General features: G+C 46.1%; 1 protein-coding gene across 3 annotated transcripts in view; it reads right to left on the reverse strand.

The window, feature by feature from the left end:
• PPP2R1A (protein phosphatase 2 scaffold subunit Aalpha) overlaps positions 1-14,253 on the reverse strand; it is a 38,305-nt gene extending 24,052 nt beyond the window's left edge. For 2 of the 3 annotated variants that reach the window (XM_084771940.1, XM_084771939.1), the window contains exons 1-9: positions 14,080-14,253; positions 8,565-8,655; positions 5,415-5,515; positions 4,175-4,407; positions 3,302-3,449; positions 3,036-3,191; positions 1,420-1,534; positions 1,244-1,314; positions 722-856 (exon numbers count right to left, since the gene is read on the reverse strand). In XM_084771940.1, coding sequence (XP_084628066.1) covers positions 722-856; positions 1,244-1,314; positions 1,420-1,534; positions 3,036-3,191; positions 3,302-3,449; positions 4,175-4,407; positions 5,415-5,515; positions 8,565-8,655; positions 14,080-14,157 — 1,128 coding nt within the window. In that variant the 5' untranslated portion in view covers positions 14,158-14,253. The remainder of the gene's footprint in view (positions 1-721; positions 857-1,243; positions 1,315-1,419; positions 1,535-3,035; positions 3,192-3,301; positions 3,450-4,174; positions 4,408-5,414; positions 5,516-8,564; positions 8,656-14,079) is intronic. The other variant, XM_084771941.1, reaches the window with a different exon arrangement.
• Between the last annotated feature and the right edge of the window lie 1,225 nt (positions 14,254-15,478).

Here is a 15,478-nt window from a genome sequence, read left to right on the forward strand (position 1 = left end):
ACGCTGACATAGGGCATCACTCTGGGCTGGCTGCCCAGAACCTTTAACCATTCTTCTTAACACTGGCTATACTTTCCTAAAAGGAAGATGTCTTACAGCTACAGCAGTGCCTATAGCTTCAAATCCAATCCCTTCAACTGTTGTCACAATGACTTCTTTTGTTCTCTTTGTCTAGGACACTTACACAGCCAGGTGTAGTGAACTGACTGGCTATGACCAATGGGACAGTATGAGAAACAAACTAGAGCCACACCCTTCAATGGGTCAGGAGACAAAATACAGCTGTGGCCAAGTCAGCAATGCTACTCTCTCACCCCAGGACCAGCTGGAATGATGTGCGAGGAAGAATTATTACTTATTTATGTCACTGTATTTTGGTCTCTATGGAACCTGAACTTAAACCACCTATTCCAGTACCCACAGCATCTGAACGGGAACTACAGGAGAAATAACCCACCTGCTCCTCTACACTGGCACATTTTGTAGGTTCCTAAGATCACTACTGTCTTGGTCTTTGTTCAAATCCTCAATATTCAGGGAAGGAATGAGTGTAAAATTAAGGGCACATGAAGCAATGTCTGACAAGACTGAGAGAACAAGCAGACATTTATGCCTATCATCAATTCAACAAAGCATAGACTGTGAAGATGCTCTTGGACAATCTGATGAGCAATAGCCCATTATCTCTGCAACAGAGCTGAAAACCGTCTAGCACTCTTACCTCATCCTTCAGTTGCGCTAAGAAGAGGGGCAATAGGTGTTCAATGGTGTTGTCTTTGCCCAGAATAGGAGAGAGTCCCATGATAACTGAAGCCAGTGCTGACTTGACATGTTGGTTGGCATCGGACACAAGCTCCTGGGGAAGAAAAGTAGGCAAGGCCACAAAAGCATTTTAGTAGCAAGTGGCCACATAGACATCAGCCCTGATGCCCTGAGAGGACATACATTCCTGCTTTTCACATAGGCAGGGCATATCAGGAATGCACTGCACTTATTCACAAGTCTTGCCTTCTTATGTAAGCCCTGCTACCATATTTATTACCCCATTCCTCAACCTCTCTGGATATGGGGACTCAGTGGTCTCTGCAACCCTCAGACTTTGCCTCCAGCCAATCTGATGACTGTTAAAACACAGCTACTGTGTGTCCCAAGAGATGTGAACCTAGCTTGGATCTGATTGTCCCCAAAACTAAATCTTCAATCTTTTCTAGTAGTATCAAATTCTATAACCAAATTCCATTACCTTGATGCAGGGCAGGATCTGGGTCATGATCACATTTTCCCGGCAGTCAGCTGAGAGATTTTCACAGAACTCTGTGGGCAAAAACAGAGAGGTGCTGGTGAGACTTCATGCTCTGCTCCCATTTCTGCCTCTTAGGTATCCACCCATCTAGCTGTGTTTTGGTTGCCAGCACCAACCTTTGACCTTGTGGGAGGCTGCGGCCCTCACCTCGGCCTCACAGTCCTTCATCAGGTTCTGGAAGGCAGGCACCAGGTCTGTCTTGGTGATCTCAGGCCCCACTGCTTTCTGGAGCTGCACACAAAGAGAAGAGGGACAGCACTGAGACTCTGGCCAGCCACTCTGCTAATAAGGCAAAAATTGAGATGAAAGGCCTAGAATGGTTAGGGCACACCACAAGGGACACAATCCCATGACATGATCATCTCTCTGTTGTCACCTCTCTGAACTCTGGCTTCCTCAGAAACAGCATGAGGGTTATAGCACAGCAACCACAGTATGTTTTCCATTGATTGTTCAGGTTATTTGGGGTTGAATTTTCCATTACCTAAACATAGTAAGTGGTTCCTACTTACACTGAAAGTGAAAATATCTGTATTTTATTAGATGGGCTATAAGAAGTTGGTATGAGTTTTGTAATTAAAATGAAGATGACGTAAGATTGAAGAGGAAGACCTATGTCAGTCTCAAAGATCCAGGAAAAGGATGTACATGAGTCTGCTTTAACCTAGTTATTGGAAGAGCAGTTGGAAACAGGATGACTTACTAAAAGACTAAAGAAGTAATAACCTTGCAAAGCCTCTTAGATATTGGGCACACACTACCTTGTATTTATGAACAGGTTTGCTGTCTGCTTTGGGCAGATCATTATATTCCAATGACCCTGTCCTCTAAGACACAGTATAACCCTGCTTCCCTCTCAGAGAGAAGGATCAGATGCCTGACTCTCTTGTCTTTACTGTGATACTAAACCCCAAGGCTAATCCTCCCAGAAGACACCAGGAAACTAATCATCATCACAAAGAGGAGCTCTTGTCCACCAATTCTAGCCTTTCTCTCAGGGACTCCCAGGATCTAGCCATGAGTGCTGTGCATTCTGTCTCTCACATCCTACATCCTATGCACAGGCTATCTTCCTGCGGGACATTGCTTCTATTTAGCTGCCACTTCCTCATCCTCTCAACCAGCTGGAGCACCACCTCCTCCTCTCAATGCCATCATACACAGAGAGTAACACACTCCATTGGCAGTTTCTATTGAGGCTGACTTTTAGCCTGCTCCTTGAAGGCCAGGAATGTGTGGAATTCACTGACTCTAGAACCTCGACCAAAGGCACTGATAAGAACTATGGGCCTGGGAATACAGCACAAAAGTAGTACACTTGCCTAGCATGGGTAAAGCCCTGGGTTCAACACTAAGTAGTAGGAAGGAGAAAAAAAGGCAAGCTGTTGGCTAAGGAAATTTAGATCTTAGCACAAAAAGCACTTGTCCCCAGTTCTGACTCGTGTGTGGGCACTGCTCTGACAGCTAACTCTTGGGCTATGTCTTTCTTAAGGATGCTGTGATGAGGTCACTGAACACATTTTCATGTAATTGGATCTTGGCTTCAGAAGAATTCTCACCACAGCACTCTCAGATGCCAATCATGCACCCAGGGGTGGCTCTGTAAGATCAACAGGTTGCTCATTAACACTCAGGACTGTGCCTTAAAAGAGCATGGCAGCTACTCTACGTGGCTCACTCCTCCCCTCAGACACCCTCAAGTGTTCAAACTTGTGGAATCATGCTAACTTACTTCTGTGAACTTGTCGGCTACCATGTAGCGGACACGCCAAGACTTGTCCTCAGCAGCCTGGCGCAGGGTGGGCATCACTAAGGCCTCCAGGTCTTCCTGGGGCAGAAGCTGGGCAATGTTCACACATGCCTCCACTGCCAGCAGTCGCACCGAGTCCTGGTAAGAACATGGGGTGAGATAGGGAAGCAGAGGCCACTGAGTTCTAAGGGTGCCCCTCCCCACCCCAAGGCTAGTAAGGGCATAGGGTGACCTGGTGCCTAACATACCTGCTCGTCCGAGGCCAGGTTAGAGAACATGGGAATGATCTCACTCTTGACATTGTCCAGCTCCAGTACCTTGGCAAACTCCCCCAGTTTGGAGGCTGCGGCCCGCCGCACCATGGGGGTGTCATCTGAGCACAGGTTCCGGAAGTACCTGGGATGGATGGAGGGCCAGGCTTAGAATCCTGGGAAGTCCTAATAGGTGGCAACATAGCATAGCACAGAGCATTTCTGGCTCTGCAGTACACTCTGGTACTGACAGTGGTGACTTTTTACAACTCATGACTTCTTTGTCTTCTCAGGACTACAAACAGGACCAATGGCAATAGCACATCCCCACACAGCTGACTTGAGGTCTCAGTCAAAGACTACTAATGACTGACCACATCCATAGCACTGTTCAAAATGCCATTGCTAGGTCTTCCTTTCAGCAGCAATTGCCTCAGTCAGACACATGGGACTAATGGAGACATGCAGTATATGCAGAAGGTTACATATAACCCAGTATTATGGAGGGATGCCTCAGGACTTGGGCTTCACAGGTTTGAGCAGCAAGGCAGTCAGTGCCTGACAGTTCTAAATGTTGGGCAGGCTGCATGTAACACTAGACATTTGCTGTGTGGGATTCTGTTCAAAGCACATCTTGTGCAACCAATGGTACGAATAAATTTCCATGAAGTCAGAACAAGCAAATTCACTCCTGAGGTGTGGTGTCCAGAGATCACTGTCAGAAATCTCCTTCAGGAGGGCTGAGGAAGGACTAGGGAGGGAGAGCTCAAGGACACTAGGCCCTGGGAAGGCCTAGAGGGGCTGAGGCTCCGAGGAGAGTTAAGTAAGGTGATGGGGACAGAGGCTACCGAGGGGCAAGTGAGGACTCACTGTCGAAGTTCTGCCTTCACAGCACTGGAAACTCGGGGGTAGCAAACCGAGAAGAGGCCACAGGCTGAGGTTCGGGAGGTGAACCAGTCTCCGCCAGCCAGCCGCTTCACCAGAGGCACAAAATGAGCCTCGAGGTCGGAAGGGGAGTGCTCATGTGAGATGGCTCGCAAGGACTCTACCGCCTTATCTCGCACTACTGTCTCTTCCACCGTGGCCAGTGACTCGAGGGGTGGCTGTGAAGAGAACACAAAGTTAGAGACCAGTGTTTTCCCTACTGTCTCAGCTATGGAATCCTACTCCATTGCCTGGTCTGGGAGACTCCTGACTCCCCCCATATGCTTTATCACAGGCTTCCCTCAAGGAACCAATATTGAGGAGGCTCATGTTGTGTGTAGTTCTCAACGTACATTCATCATTGCTGACATTGGTTCCAACACCCATGTACAAGGTTTTAGGCAAGGCCACCATTCTGTTCACATTTTTGTCTCCCCTTCTTGAGTCTTGCAAAACTGCCTTCATTAATCAAAGAGCAGGAATCTGAAGTACACAGGCTATGTAATTTGCCTCAGCTGAAAACAGTCAAGATCTAAAAGACCACTTGGGTCTTTTACTGTACACAGTAAGTTCTGTCCATATCAGGTTTTTCTCTGTGCTGCCATTTGTCATTCAACAGAGAGACACACAGAGATGATGCTGTAGGGTATGTTAGGTGCTGGTGCAATTAAACAGACAATCTTGACAACCCAGTTCTGCCACTGACTCTAGGAGTCTGATAGGATGGCTCAACCTCTTGGCACTCTAGGTAGTTCAACTATCAAGTGACTGTTCCTACCCAAAATGGTAGATGACACATATTACCTATCCATGACAACCAAGTACCTAACTGTGAGTACTTATTACATGCAAAGTGTTATGTGTAGGCATCTAAGTCAGTGATCAGGGTGGGCTTCAGTGGTCTCCAATTCACACAGGCAGAAAGAAAGGTTAGCACTCCTAAAAGTCATACCAGTGAGTAGTAGAACCTTACCTGATCCAAACCCACAATCCTACAAATAGAGTGCCAGGTGGCCCTAGTGTGGTTAAGTACGCAGAATGATGGCAGCTACAGACTAAATGCCACTGCTGACTTGAGGTAAAGTGACATCCAAAGCACACCCATTCTGAGGTGATCTCCAGACTTCCTAAATCCTCTCCTTCTTGGTCCCAAAGAGGATTAAAGAACTTCCCAGCTCTCACTCACCAACAGACAGTGTACATACTCGGGTCCTCCCACCAAAGTGGTAAAAGTTCCCAGCTGTTCAGCCAAAGCCAAGAGGACCTCGTCTTCATCATAGATGGTGTCTGTGGGACAAAGACCAAATCCATCAAAGAATCAAACCAAACTCTGAACTAGAAAACACCATCCTGCTTTCTCACCGTCAGCAGACCTACCTCCCAACCATTCCTCCTCCTCATCTATCTGGTGAGCATAGAGTAAGCCTAAGTTCCACATCTGCCTTTTTTGTCCAGCTAGGTGAAGGTAGCTGAGTGGCACCACTACTAACCCCAATTTTGGCTTCCTCTCAATGGTCACAAACATAGCCATGTGTATGCAGAACAAGATGTTCGGTGGAGCTTCTGGAGGGGTCCAGCTTAAACATGCAGGAACTCACTTTCAGGGATTCCTGTCTTCAGCCAAGAAACTCTTTTCTACCTTTTTGGGCTTGGTTCAACTACTGGTGAATTTCCAAGAAGCCCCTAAACTAAGTCAAATCCTTTTCCTGAACCCACACTCTTCCCCCTACTACCATCACCTTTAAGAAGTACCCACATTAGGAGTGTTGATCACCTGTGGCCAAGACTAGATTTGGTGTGCCCCAGCTCCGGCTAGAGCTGTGCTTATGTCGGTTTGTTAAAAGAATTAATGCCCAAATGACAGGGAAACTACCTGTGCTGCCCAAATTCAAAGGCCTCTCTCAAGACCCACCTCTCCTGAGGGGAACACTGACCTATGGCAGAACATGAAGGCATTGGCTGCTCCTCGGCATTTTAACATTCTTCACCTTGGGCTCACCATGAGGAAGCCAGCCAGGAGAACAGCCTCAGGGGAAACCTAGACCAAGGCTATTGATAACTCGACCTAGCACTTTCAGATTCTAGAATTGCAAAAACACAGCTGTTACAGATGCCCAGTCTGAGGCCTTTGTCCCCAGCAAACTATAGTTTGGGGATTTTCCCTCAAAAAGCCAGCTGAATATTCTACAGATATAGGCTTAGAGGCCTTTAGCTTGTACTACCTGAGACACTCTCATTTTCCTGGACATGTGTCTGCCACTTGCTATTCTAAACACTAACCTCAGAGCAGGAGAAATCTGACATAACTTTGAATTCCAAAAGCTCAAAAATAAATCTGTCTGAATCACAGTTCCACTTCAGTCTTTGGGTGCCAGCACTTCTAGGCTCCCATGGTTCTTCCTTCCCACCTGGATTATTAAAATACCATATTCAAGTTTCAAATAATACATCTGGGTACTATTTTCCTACTAAAGCTTTAGTTGTGACAGTAACTCACATTCATTATGTGATTTCTGACACTGCAGAAGAAAACCACAAGGCAGGCCTGAACCCTGCAGGGAATGTGCTCTCAGATATTACCTTACCACCAGGCTTTACTATCTGTAAACCTCCTGTCATAGACTCTCTAGCCACATTATGTTTCTAAACCTCACTTCCTCTGTATGCTAGGAGTGAGGCATAATGGCACCGTGTCCATCTACAGGATTAAACTTCAGAGGCTCCGTATGGTACAGAAAGCCAGCAAAATGCAACCCATTATCACCAAGGTGGCTTTTCTGGTAACTGATCCTGATGGCCTTGTCAACTCACATACACTCACCAGTCACTCACAATGGTTATCCTCATTAGTTGCATAGCTCAACCCTTTCAGAATCACCCACAGCACCTACTAAACACTCAGGGAGAACAGCCTTTCAACTGAGGAGGTAAGCCCAAGCAGTAGAAAGAATTCCCAGGTTCTCAGCAGGGTAAGGCCACAGCTGCTTGTTTTAAATGCAGAACTCTTTGGCTTTCTCCCTGTACCATTTACTCATGTAACTGTTCTTCATGCCAACCCGGTACTCCAAGAGCTGTCTCTGTCTCAGCACCCTACAGCCTCTGGGTATCTCTAGTAGTTCATCAAAGGAACACACTTGATTTGGGACCATATGATTATGTCGGATGCAGATACCTACTCAGGCTGTGTGCTTGTCAGACCTGCACACTTAGTCATGAGCTATGCCATGAGGTCAAAGCACTGAATCTCAATAGACCTCAGCTACACATGTGTCAAATATGTGACGGCCTTAACCTCTCACTTCTTCCTAGGTCATCTAGAGCAGATGATCCAATACAAATCACATCTGTCAGTAACAGAGCACTCAACCTTCAGTTATAATTCTGACTAGAGATGAGTATAGTAGGGGTGAAATAAAAATCATGACAGCAAAAACTAAGTAAGGTGGACAACACTGTGCCAGCCACTGTACTAGATACACAACGCGGACCTTCGGACAGTGAAGGTGGTACGAGCTAAGAGAGCCCCACTTACCACATGCCTGGCCCTGTCACTGGCTCTTCACAGGAGCCTTAGGCTTCATTTAGATTAAGGAATTATGCCTGTCTTGCCCATGAGCCCTCTAAAGCAGGTGGACACAAAGTATCTTGCCTGATGTCACACCACAGGAAGGCAGGAAAGCAAAGATATGAAATCTGACCCCAACTCTGAACAATTACCTAGTGCTCCTGACTATGGAGCCTAAACATAAAATCCCCCTAGTCACCCCCCAAATAGAAAAAAATGCCAGGGAAACCAGTCACTTCATTTTCTTGAGCCTTAGTTTCCTCACATACAAGTGTGCAACAGTAGCATTCTTGCTTTAAGGTGTTGTTGTGAGTCTTAGATGAACAGCAATGGACATGGACATTTAAGAGTATAGGCCCCAGTATAAATACTGTGTGAACTAACTTAGTATCACAAAACAGGAGTCCAGTGGCCAGCTGGCATGTGACATGTAGTAAGTGTTAATAATTATTGCTTTTTATGGTCCCCATCAACAACACAGTGTGGAGATTATCTTCATTCTAGAGATGGAAAAAAAAGATCTCAGAAACTTGTCTAAGGTCAGTGCTAACAATTGAAGCTGTGACTCAAGCTAGGTCCTATTGTTTCATCTTTCCAGATCATTCTCTTAGAGGACTGCACTTAGGCTCTTCTGGAATACTGCACCATGCCACAGTGGCACAGGCACTATAGGGAAGACTTATAATTTATTAATCTACAGTGAGGCTTCTTGCTCACTAGTAAGAACCACCAAAGAATCCTCACTGCATCTGGGCCCCAGGAATCCCTTACCTGTAAGGAAGGGCAGGAGCTCGCTTCTGGTCCGTTCAACCCCAAGGGCCAAGGCAATGGTGGAGAGCTTCTTGATACTATTGAGGCGAAGCTAATGAAAAAGCAAAAGAAGGAAAAAAATTTAGGAAATTTGGACCCACAGGAGTTCCATAGCTTTGAAACCATTAGGTCAATCCCTGAAAGACCCACTGCTATGAATGAAGTTGATCAGTGTTCAAAATTTGACCAAATAAAATCCAACCAAGCAATTCAGTGTTCCTAAAGGAAATATTTAACAATGCCAATAGTGACAATGGAATCCAGCACCTCCACTGGGTCTTTCCAAATTTAGACAAAAACTGAACTCTACTTCCTTAACCCATTCTCTTTGCTCCACAGCCCTACTACTGCAGAGAACACTTGGAACATGGTAGCAGGAGAGCAAGGGATCAGAAGTTCAAGGTCAGCCTCAGCTACAGGAGAACTCATCGCAACAAACAACAAACCCAGGACTGGTGGCTAACAGTGCCAACAAGAACGAACAATCTAATATTACCCTAAGAACAAAGCAGCTGGGACCAGTGGCGCACCACTGTGACCCAAGGCTGGGATACAAACAGCTGGGTTTGAAACCAGCTTAAACTACACAGCAAGACTACATAGAAACACAACTCCTATAAGCAATCCTAACTAACGTGATTTTAAGTAGAAGGAAGACTATCGGGAAAAGGGAATCAGAAGGAATGGCAAAGGACAGAGAGGATTATGATCAAAACGCATCGTGCAGATGCAGAAGAATGTCGTAATGAGACCACTATTATACACAATTAACATATGCCAATAAAAACAAAAAGAAGATTAGCATTAGCAGGTCTAATCCTCTAATTCAGAGGGGCTAACCCTCAATATAAAGGTCTATATAGAGTTTCCATGTAAGCATGTGCTTTGGCTTACTGTTCCTGGCTTGCAGCTTTTCCCTCACATAGGCCGGAAGAGGCAGAATGTCTCTGTCCAAAGCCAGTCAATCATAGAAAGCCTCATCTTCCCCTGCCTTCCTGTGCTAGAGCAGCCATAAAGGATTTTATCCCAATCATCAGCTACACATACCATTTCAGAATGGATTCTGTCCCATACCCTAGAATAAGTAATGCTGCAGAGGTCGAGAAGAATGCTGAAACCTTTCTAGTTTCCCTCACGCAGTCTGTTGCCAAATAAGATAAGTGCAAACCTTGATTTACAGCCAGTGGATAAAGCAGAACATGTGTAAACACCTGGGCCTTGCAACTGGCATCTGTAGGTTGGGGAACATTCACCTGTAAGATCTTGACACCCTCCAAGTAGACAGCATTACAATAGAACCAGGTTACAGAACACTGGTGGGGACTGCTGCAGAGCAGAATGCTTTTTTGTTAGTGGGGAAATCACGCACTGTTTAGGATCAGGGAACTCTCTTGGTTGTGGTGTGAGAGCAGAGAAAAATACAAGCAGTATCGTTCTTCCAATACATTGCATTGGGAGACACACACCAGCCCTAATATCTTGCTTTTGTGAATGTGAAAAAATAGCAAATTCAGAGTTGGTCCTGGACCCTATGAGCATCCTTATAAGCAACAGAAATGGAGAAGACATATTTGCAGAAGAAGTTGGGGGTGGCATATATACAAGGCAAAGAATGACAAAAATTTCCAACAGCTTTCAGAAGTTAGGAGAGATCTATGGAGCCGGCCTCCCTTGGAACATCAAAGGAACCAGTCCTGCTGATACCTTGGTTTCAGACATTAGGTATTCTGGAGTTTGAGAGGATACGTTTGTTGTTTTAATGCACTCTTTTTGTGGTAATATAGCCACCTTAGCAAACAACTGTCTGGCTACACACACAACTGGTCTGTCTTTAAGTATTTACACGCTAGGTTCTCACTTGATTGTCTCCACCGTAGGCATGTATGACCATGCCTTTCCCTTGCACAGAAATTGAGGCTCAGAAAATAGACATATGCCTAAACCAGCACTAAGAGTGGACTTTGATACCTCCTTGTCTGTTTCTTACTCTCCACAGGCTTTTTTTTTCAGCTTCACTCCAGAGTTGTACCAGGAATGGAGTAAGATCATTTTGTGAAGACAATGCCTTAGGGATTACAAACTGAACTTTCACACAGGGCAACTCTCTTACTGGAAAGAAAAGGAGAACACAAAAGACTGAGAGAGAGGTAGGAAGAAGTGGGCTCTATCAGTTCTCTTTTCAGGACTCAGACAACTGGAAATATGTGAACAAGTGACCTTGATCCTGGTAAAGTACAGCTCTCACATCAAGGGATTTACAGGGCTCACATACAATCCTGAGAATCTGGTAAGATGCTATGATGGAAACTGTACCTGAGCATGGCAGCACAAGCCTGTATCCCCAGCACCTGGGAGGCTGTGTCAGGAGCATCATGTGTACCACTTTTCAATTCCTATCACCATTCCTTTTGGAGCAGTGGATGGACAAACGAGGCCCCAAATCTCATTTTGGTTGTAAAAAGATCAAGCACTATAAATCCAAAACAACTTATTTTCAAATTATGAAATGTGTAGAGATCTATAGAAAGGTTAAAAATACCAAATAAGGCAAACACTAACAATCCCTAGATGCTGGGAGTAAGTCTGCAGGTGCTCAGTGTATAGCTGAGTACCCAGCAAGACTTGTTCTTTAAATTGCTAGTAAATGTACCTAGCCACACAGGACACAGTTTCTGAACCACTCCACTTGTGCTCACAGCCCAGCTGCAGACATGGAAAGGAGACATTATGTAAACAAGCTGACCTATGTACTAGTTTTTCAATGTCCTTGCCTCAATTTTGTAGTTTGTACTCCTCGCTCAGCTGGACTATGGGAAATGCATGGGCCAGAGCCACAGCTGCTGAGCGGTGAGTAACATCCCTAAGGACAACGGGTGGTATCAGGGAGCAACCCCCATCCCATTCATAATCTTAATATAGCACATAACATCTACAGCACAGAATATCAGTAACATAGCACATAACATGTACAGCACATAACATCAGTAATATAGCACATAACATCTACAGCAATAACATCAGTAATATAGCACATAACATCTACAGACTGCCCATTTGCTCAGGTAGTTTATTCACACTCAGCTCTGAGGTCTTCTAAAATGACTATTTTAACAGACAAGGGTACTAATGCAAGGAAGCAGGCACCTGATGGAAAGCAGTGGCTTCCCAAGCAGAACCTCCGCCTTTGACAGTCTATCCACACTACCATTGTGGAAATATGCTTAGGAGTCAGGGTCCTGAACACCCAGCTTCCTCTCCAGTTGTGGTCAGCAGTTCTTTCACTTTAGTTTTGATTTTGTTAACAATGTGCATTGTTTTCTTCAAAAAGATGGAACTGTGAATACTGGAGAAAAATGGCAGAAAGCTGGGCTAGCCATGTTGCCTGAATGGCTATGATGTTATGAGGTCATCTTTACCCAGCGAGACCTGTGACAATTTCTGATTTTCAGAACCACATAATAAAAATACGTTGTTTTACATTGTTAAATTTATACAGAATCCTTATAAGACTGGCACACTGACCTAAGCTAACTAAGTACCTTACTGTCTCTGGCTAAGCATTTCATCCTCAACCTTAGCACTAATGTTTTTAAGTGGGACTGGTTTTTTTTTTTCCTATCTGTGAGGGATGTCCTAGTCACCACAAGCATGTTTAGCGCCATTCCTGACATGTACCTACTAAAAGCAGCAACACTCTCCCAGTTCTAACAACCAAAGCATCCCTAGACATTACTACAGATCCTTGGGGGCAGAAAGCATACACACAAACACACACACACACACACTCCCTCGTTCTGGAAGTATCTTCTCCAACTTTTCAAACTTTGCATCTGGAAGGAGCCCCTCTTCACTGGCCCAAATCTTCATTCAGCTGTCTAGTCGTCACGCACTCTGAACAGAATCTCACACCTGCTTCCACAAGCAGGTGCTGTCTCAAACATCAACTTTTCAAAAGATTTCCCCATGCTCACTCTAATATTTTACCCTACATTCCTTATTTTTCTCCTTAATATTTTCCATAGTTAACACAATACATACTTGGCTTTCAGCCCTCACTGTAAAGTCAACTCCTCTAAGGGCAGTTTTGTCCTTTTGCTCCCAAATGTACAAAAGCATCTGGAGCAATGATCAGAAGACAGGCCCAACAAACATTTGCTGACTCACTATCTCAACACTGACTGGTCTCATCACTTCTTACAGGTGGTAATATGCATATTTAGTTCTGTTGTTCTGTTTTCACACCTAGCTCTTGTACAGCAACCATACTTTTTCATTGTTGACACAGAAATGTCATTATGTAGAACAGGCTAGCCTTGACCCTGCCTTTGGCTCCGGAGTGCTAGTATTACAGGCATTTAACATTATACCTGGCTCTGGCCTCCCTAAAACCAAATTATTATTTCCATTTAACAGAAGAGAAACACAGAAAGCCCGAGTAAACTAGCAAGAAATACAAGACCCACGATTACAACTCCAACCTGTCTGACATCAGACTCAGGTTACCCACTGCAGCAGGAACAATTCTATATAAAAAGGGAAAAAGAGGCCTGTAGAGTCTCTCCCTCAATAACAATACAATAGCCACTCCCTCAAATAACAGCTAACATTTATGGGGCTTTTTACCAGCAGCCAGCTATTTTACTACATTTCCCAAGCCACCGGGGGAAGCCAGGACTATTATTAGTCGGTATTTTGTAGAAAACGGAAGCCAGGGGCGATGAAATAATGTGCACACAAGGTCATCCTTAGGTAAGAGGATGCGGTCTTGAGGTCTGACCTCTTTCTCAAACTCACAGCAGTCCGACTCGGAGGCCCTGGGTCACTTCTCCCATGAACCAAAACTATCTAGACGCTTGGCAGTGCCGGCTGGGATAAAGCTGGCGGAGAGGTGGGTCTGCACACGTGACCCATGCCAGATTTGGTTAAATCTCAGGAGAACATACTTCAGGTTCTGCTCCCTCCCACTTCGGGAAGAGCTACCCTCAAATACGAGGCGGGCCCAGGAAGAATGGAAAGACATTCCGGTCTCAGTTCCCACTCGTCCTAGTTACATAAAACACTAAAAACAATGGGAAATGGACCCCAGTCCCCAGCACCCATGATGGCTTCCCCTACTCTGCTCGTCACGCGCCCCCGTCTATCCCCCACACGGAACCATTCTGAGTTGGCCGCCAATCACCCGACTGGCAGGCGACCGCAAACTATCCCACCCCATCTCCGGCTGCCCGGGCCTAGATCCCGGGCGACCGCGCGCACTCAGGTCGGACCCCAGAGGTTTGCCCTCCGCTGGCCTCCTCAACCAATCACGGGCGCCATCTTATCGAATCTTGCCACCTAGAAAGATGAGAACTGAATTCTGATTGGCCGCCGCTGCCTTCCGCCCCTCCCGAAGAACCCGGAGCCATCTCTTCCACATTCCGTGAAGAACCCCAGTCACCCATCTCCCACACACACTCTAACGGAAGGATTCCCGCACCTGAACGTCCTCATTGCGGAGTTCATCTATTAGCACCGCAATGGGGTAGAGCGAATCGTCGCCGTCGGCAGCTGCCATCTTGGCTCCCAGGCGTTTGTCAGGATACAGCCAGCTCAAGGCGTAATCCGGGCTCGAGCTGGGCGGCGCCGGGGAAAGGACGCAAAGCGGGCGTGGGGGCGCCTGAGCCGCGCTACAGGGGCTGCCCCGCCGCCATTGGCAGAGCAAGGTCGCGTTTGTTTGGTCCGAACCAGCCAAGTCCCGCCTACTTCTCATTCATCATTGGCCGAACGAACTTGATACGTCTTCCGCTCGAGGGGCGGAAGGGGAAGTGGAGTATCTTAGCGACCAATGCTGTGCCCGCCTCCATCACTACTAGCAACCAGGGAAATAAGCAGAACTGCGAGCCAATGAGAGCCGAGAGTGGGAGGTGACCTAGGTGGTTCCTAGGGGAGGCGCGGAGAAGACTTCACCCGGAGTCGTAGCAGCCGTGCGAGAGTTACTGAAGGACAGGCTTGTCTGGTTGTTCCTCTGTGGTCTTACACCGGCCTGTGTGAAGAAGGGAGAATTGCCTTGCTCGCTTCCAACCGCGCGAACCTGGAGTTGGTGGCGTTGAAGGCTTGGTTAGGCTACTTGACCTGTCACTCTGGCTTAGCCCTGGAGAAACAGAGCAGCAGCTAGAGGCTTCTTACTTTACCTGCCTGGGATCTTCTGGGTAGATAGTTAGAAATAGGTGAGGTGCAAAGCATTTGAGGATAGACCCCCCCCCCTCCCCCGCCTCGTAATAAGCTTGGACGTCCAACCTGTGACCCTCTTACAAGACTAATATAATAATAACACAATCCTTAAGATTGAAAATGAACGTGAACGTATGAAAGGGAAGGTAGAGGCAGCAGGGTTTGTTGAAGCCTATTAAGGAAAGGCAACGGGTGGCTATATTTATATTGTTTTCCTCCACTTTAGAACCCCTCCCTTCTTCCTGCTACCCCTCTGTCTCTCATAGGCCAGAGAGACAAAGAAGAAAACACCCTCACAGAGAATTGGCATTTCTAATCAATGATCATATGTATTTGGGTGTAAGCTCTATCTCTGGCCTTGAATGGAGACACTTGGTATTCTGATAAAAAAAACAAAGGCATGGCCACGTGATATGGGATACGTTTTGAACCTCCAGTTCGATGTCATCCTCATCTACATAGTGAAGTCCAGGCAGCTAAAGGTATATGGTGAGACCCTCCCATAAGAGTTAATCCAAATGGATATATAACCCACAAGAAACTACCTCTGTAGAGCTTTCTATTCCTGAAACGTTTGGAGGTTGTCAGAATGTTACGGTTATCCACTCTCTGTGAGCATATTTTCTTTCTTCATGATCTCTGGTCATTGTTCACTTCCTTCCCTT

The sequence above is a fragment of the Acomys minous genome, assembly GCF_964271855.1.
Source record: "Acomys minous genome assembly, chromosome: 2".
Classification (NCBI taxonomy): Eukaryota; Metazoa; Chordata; class Mammalia; order Rodentia; family Muridae; genus Acomys; species Acomys minous.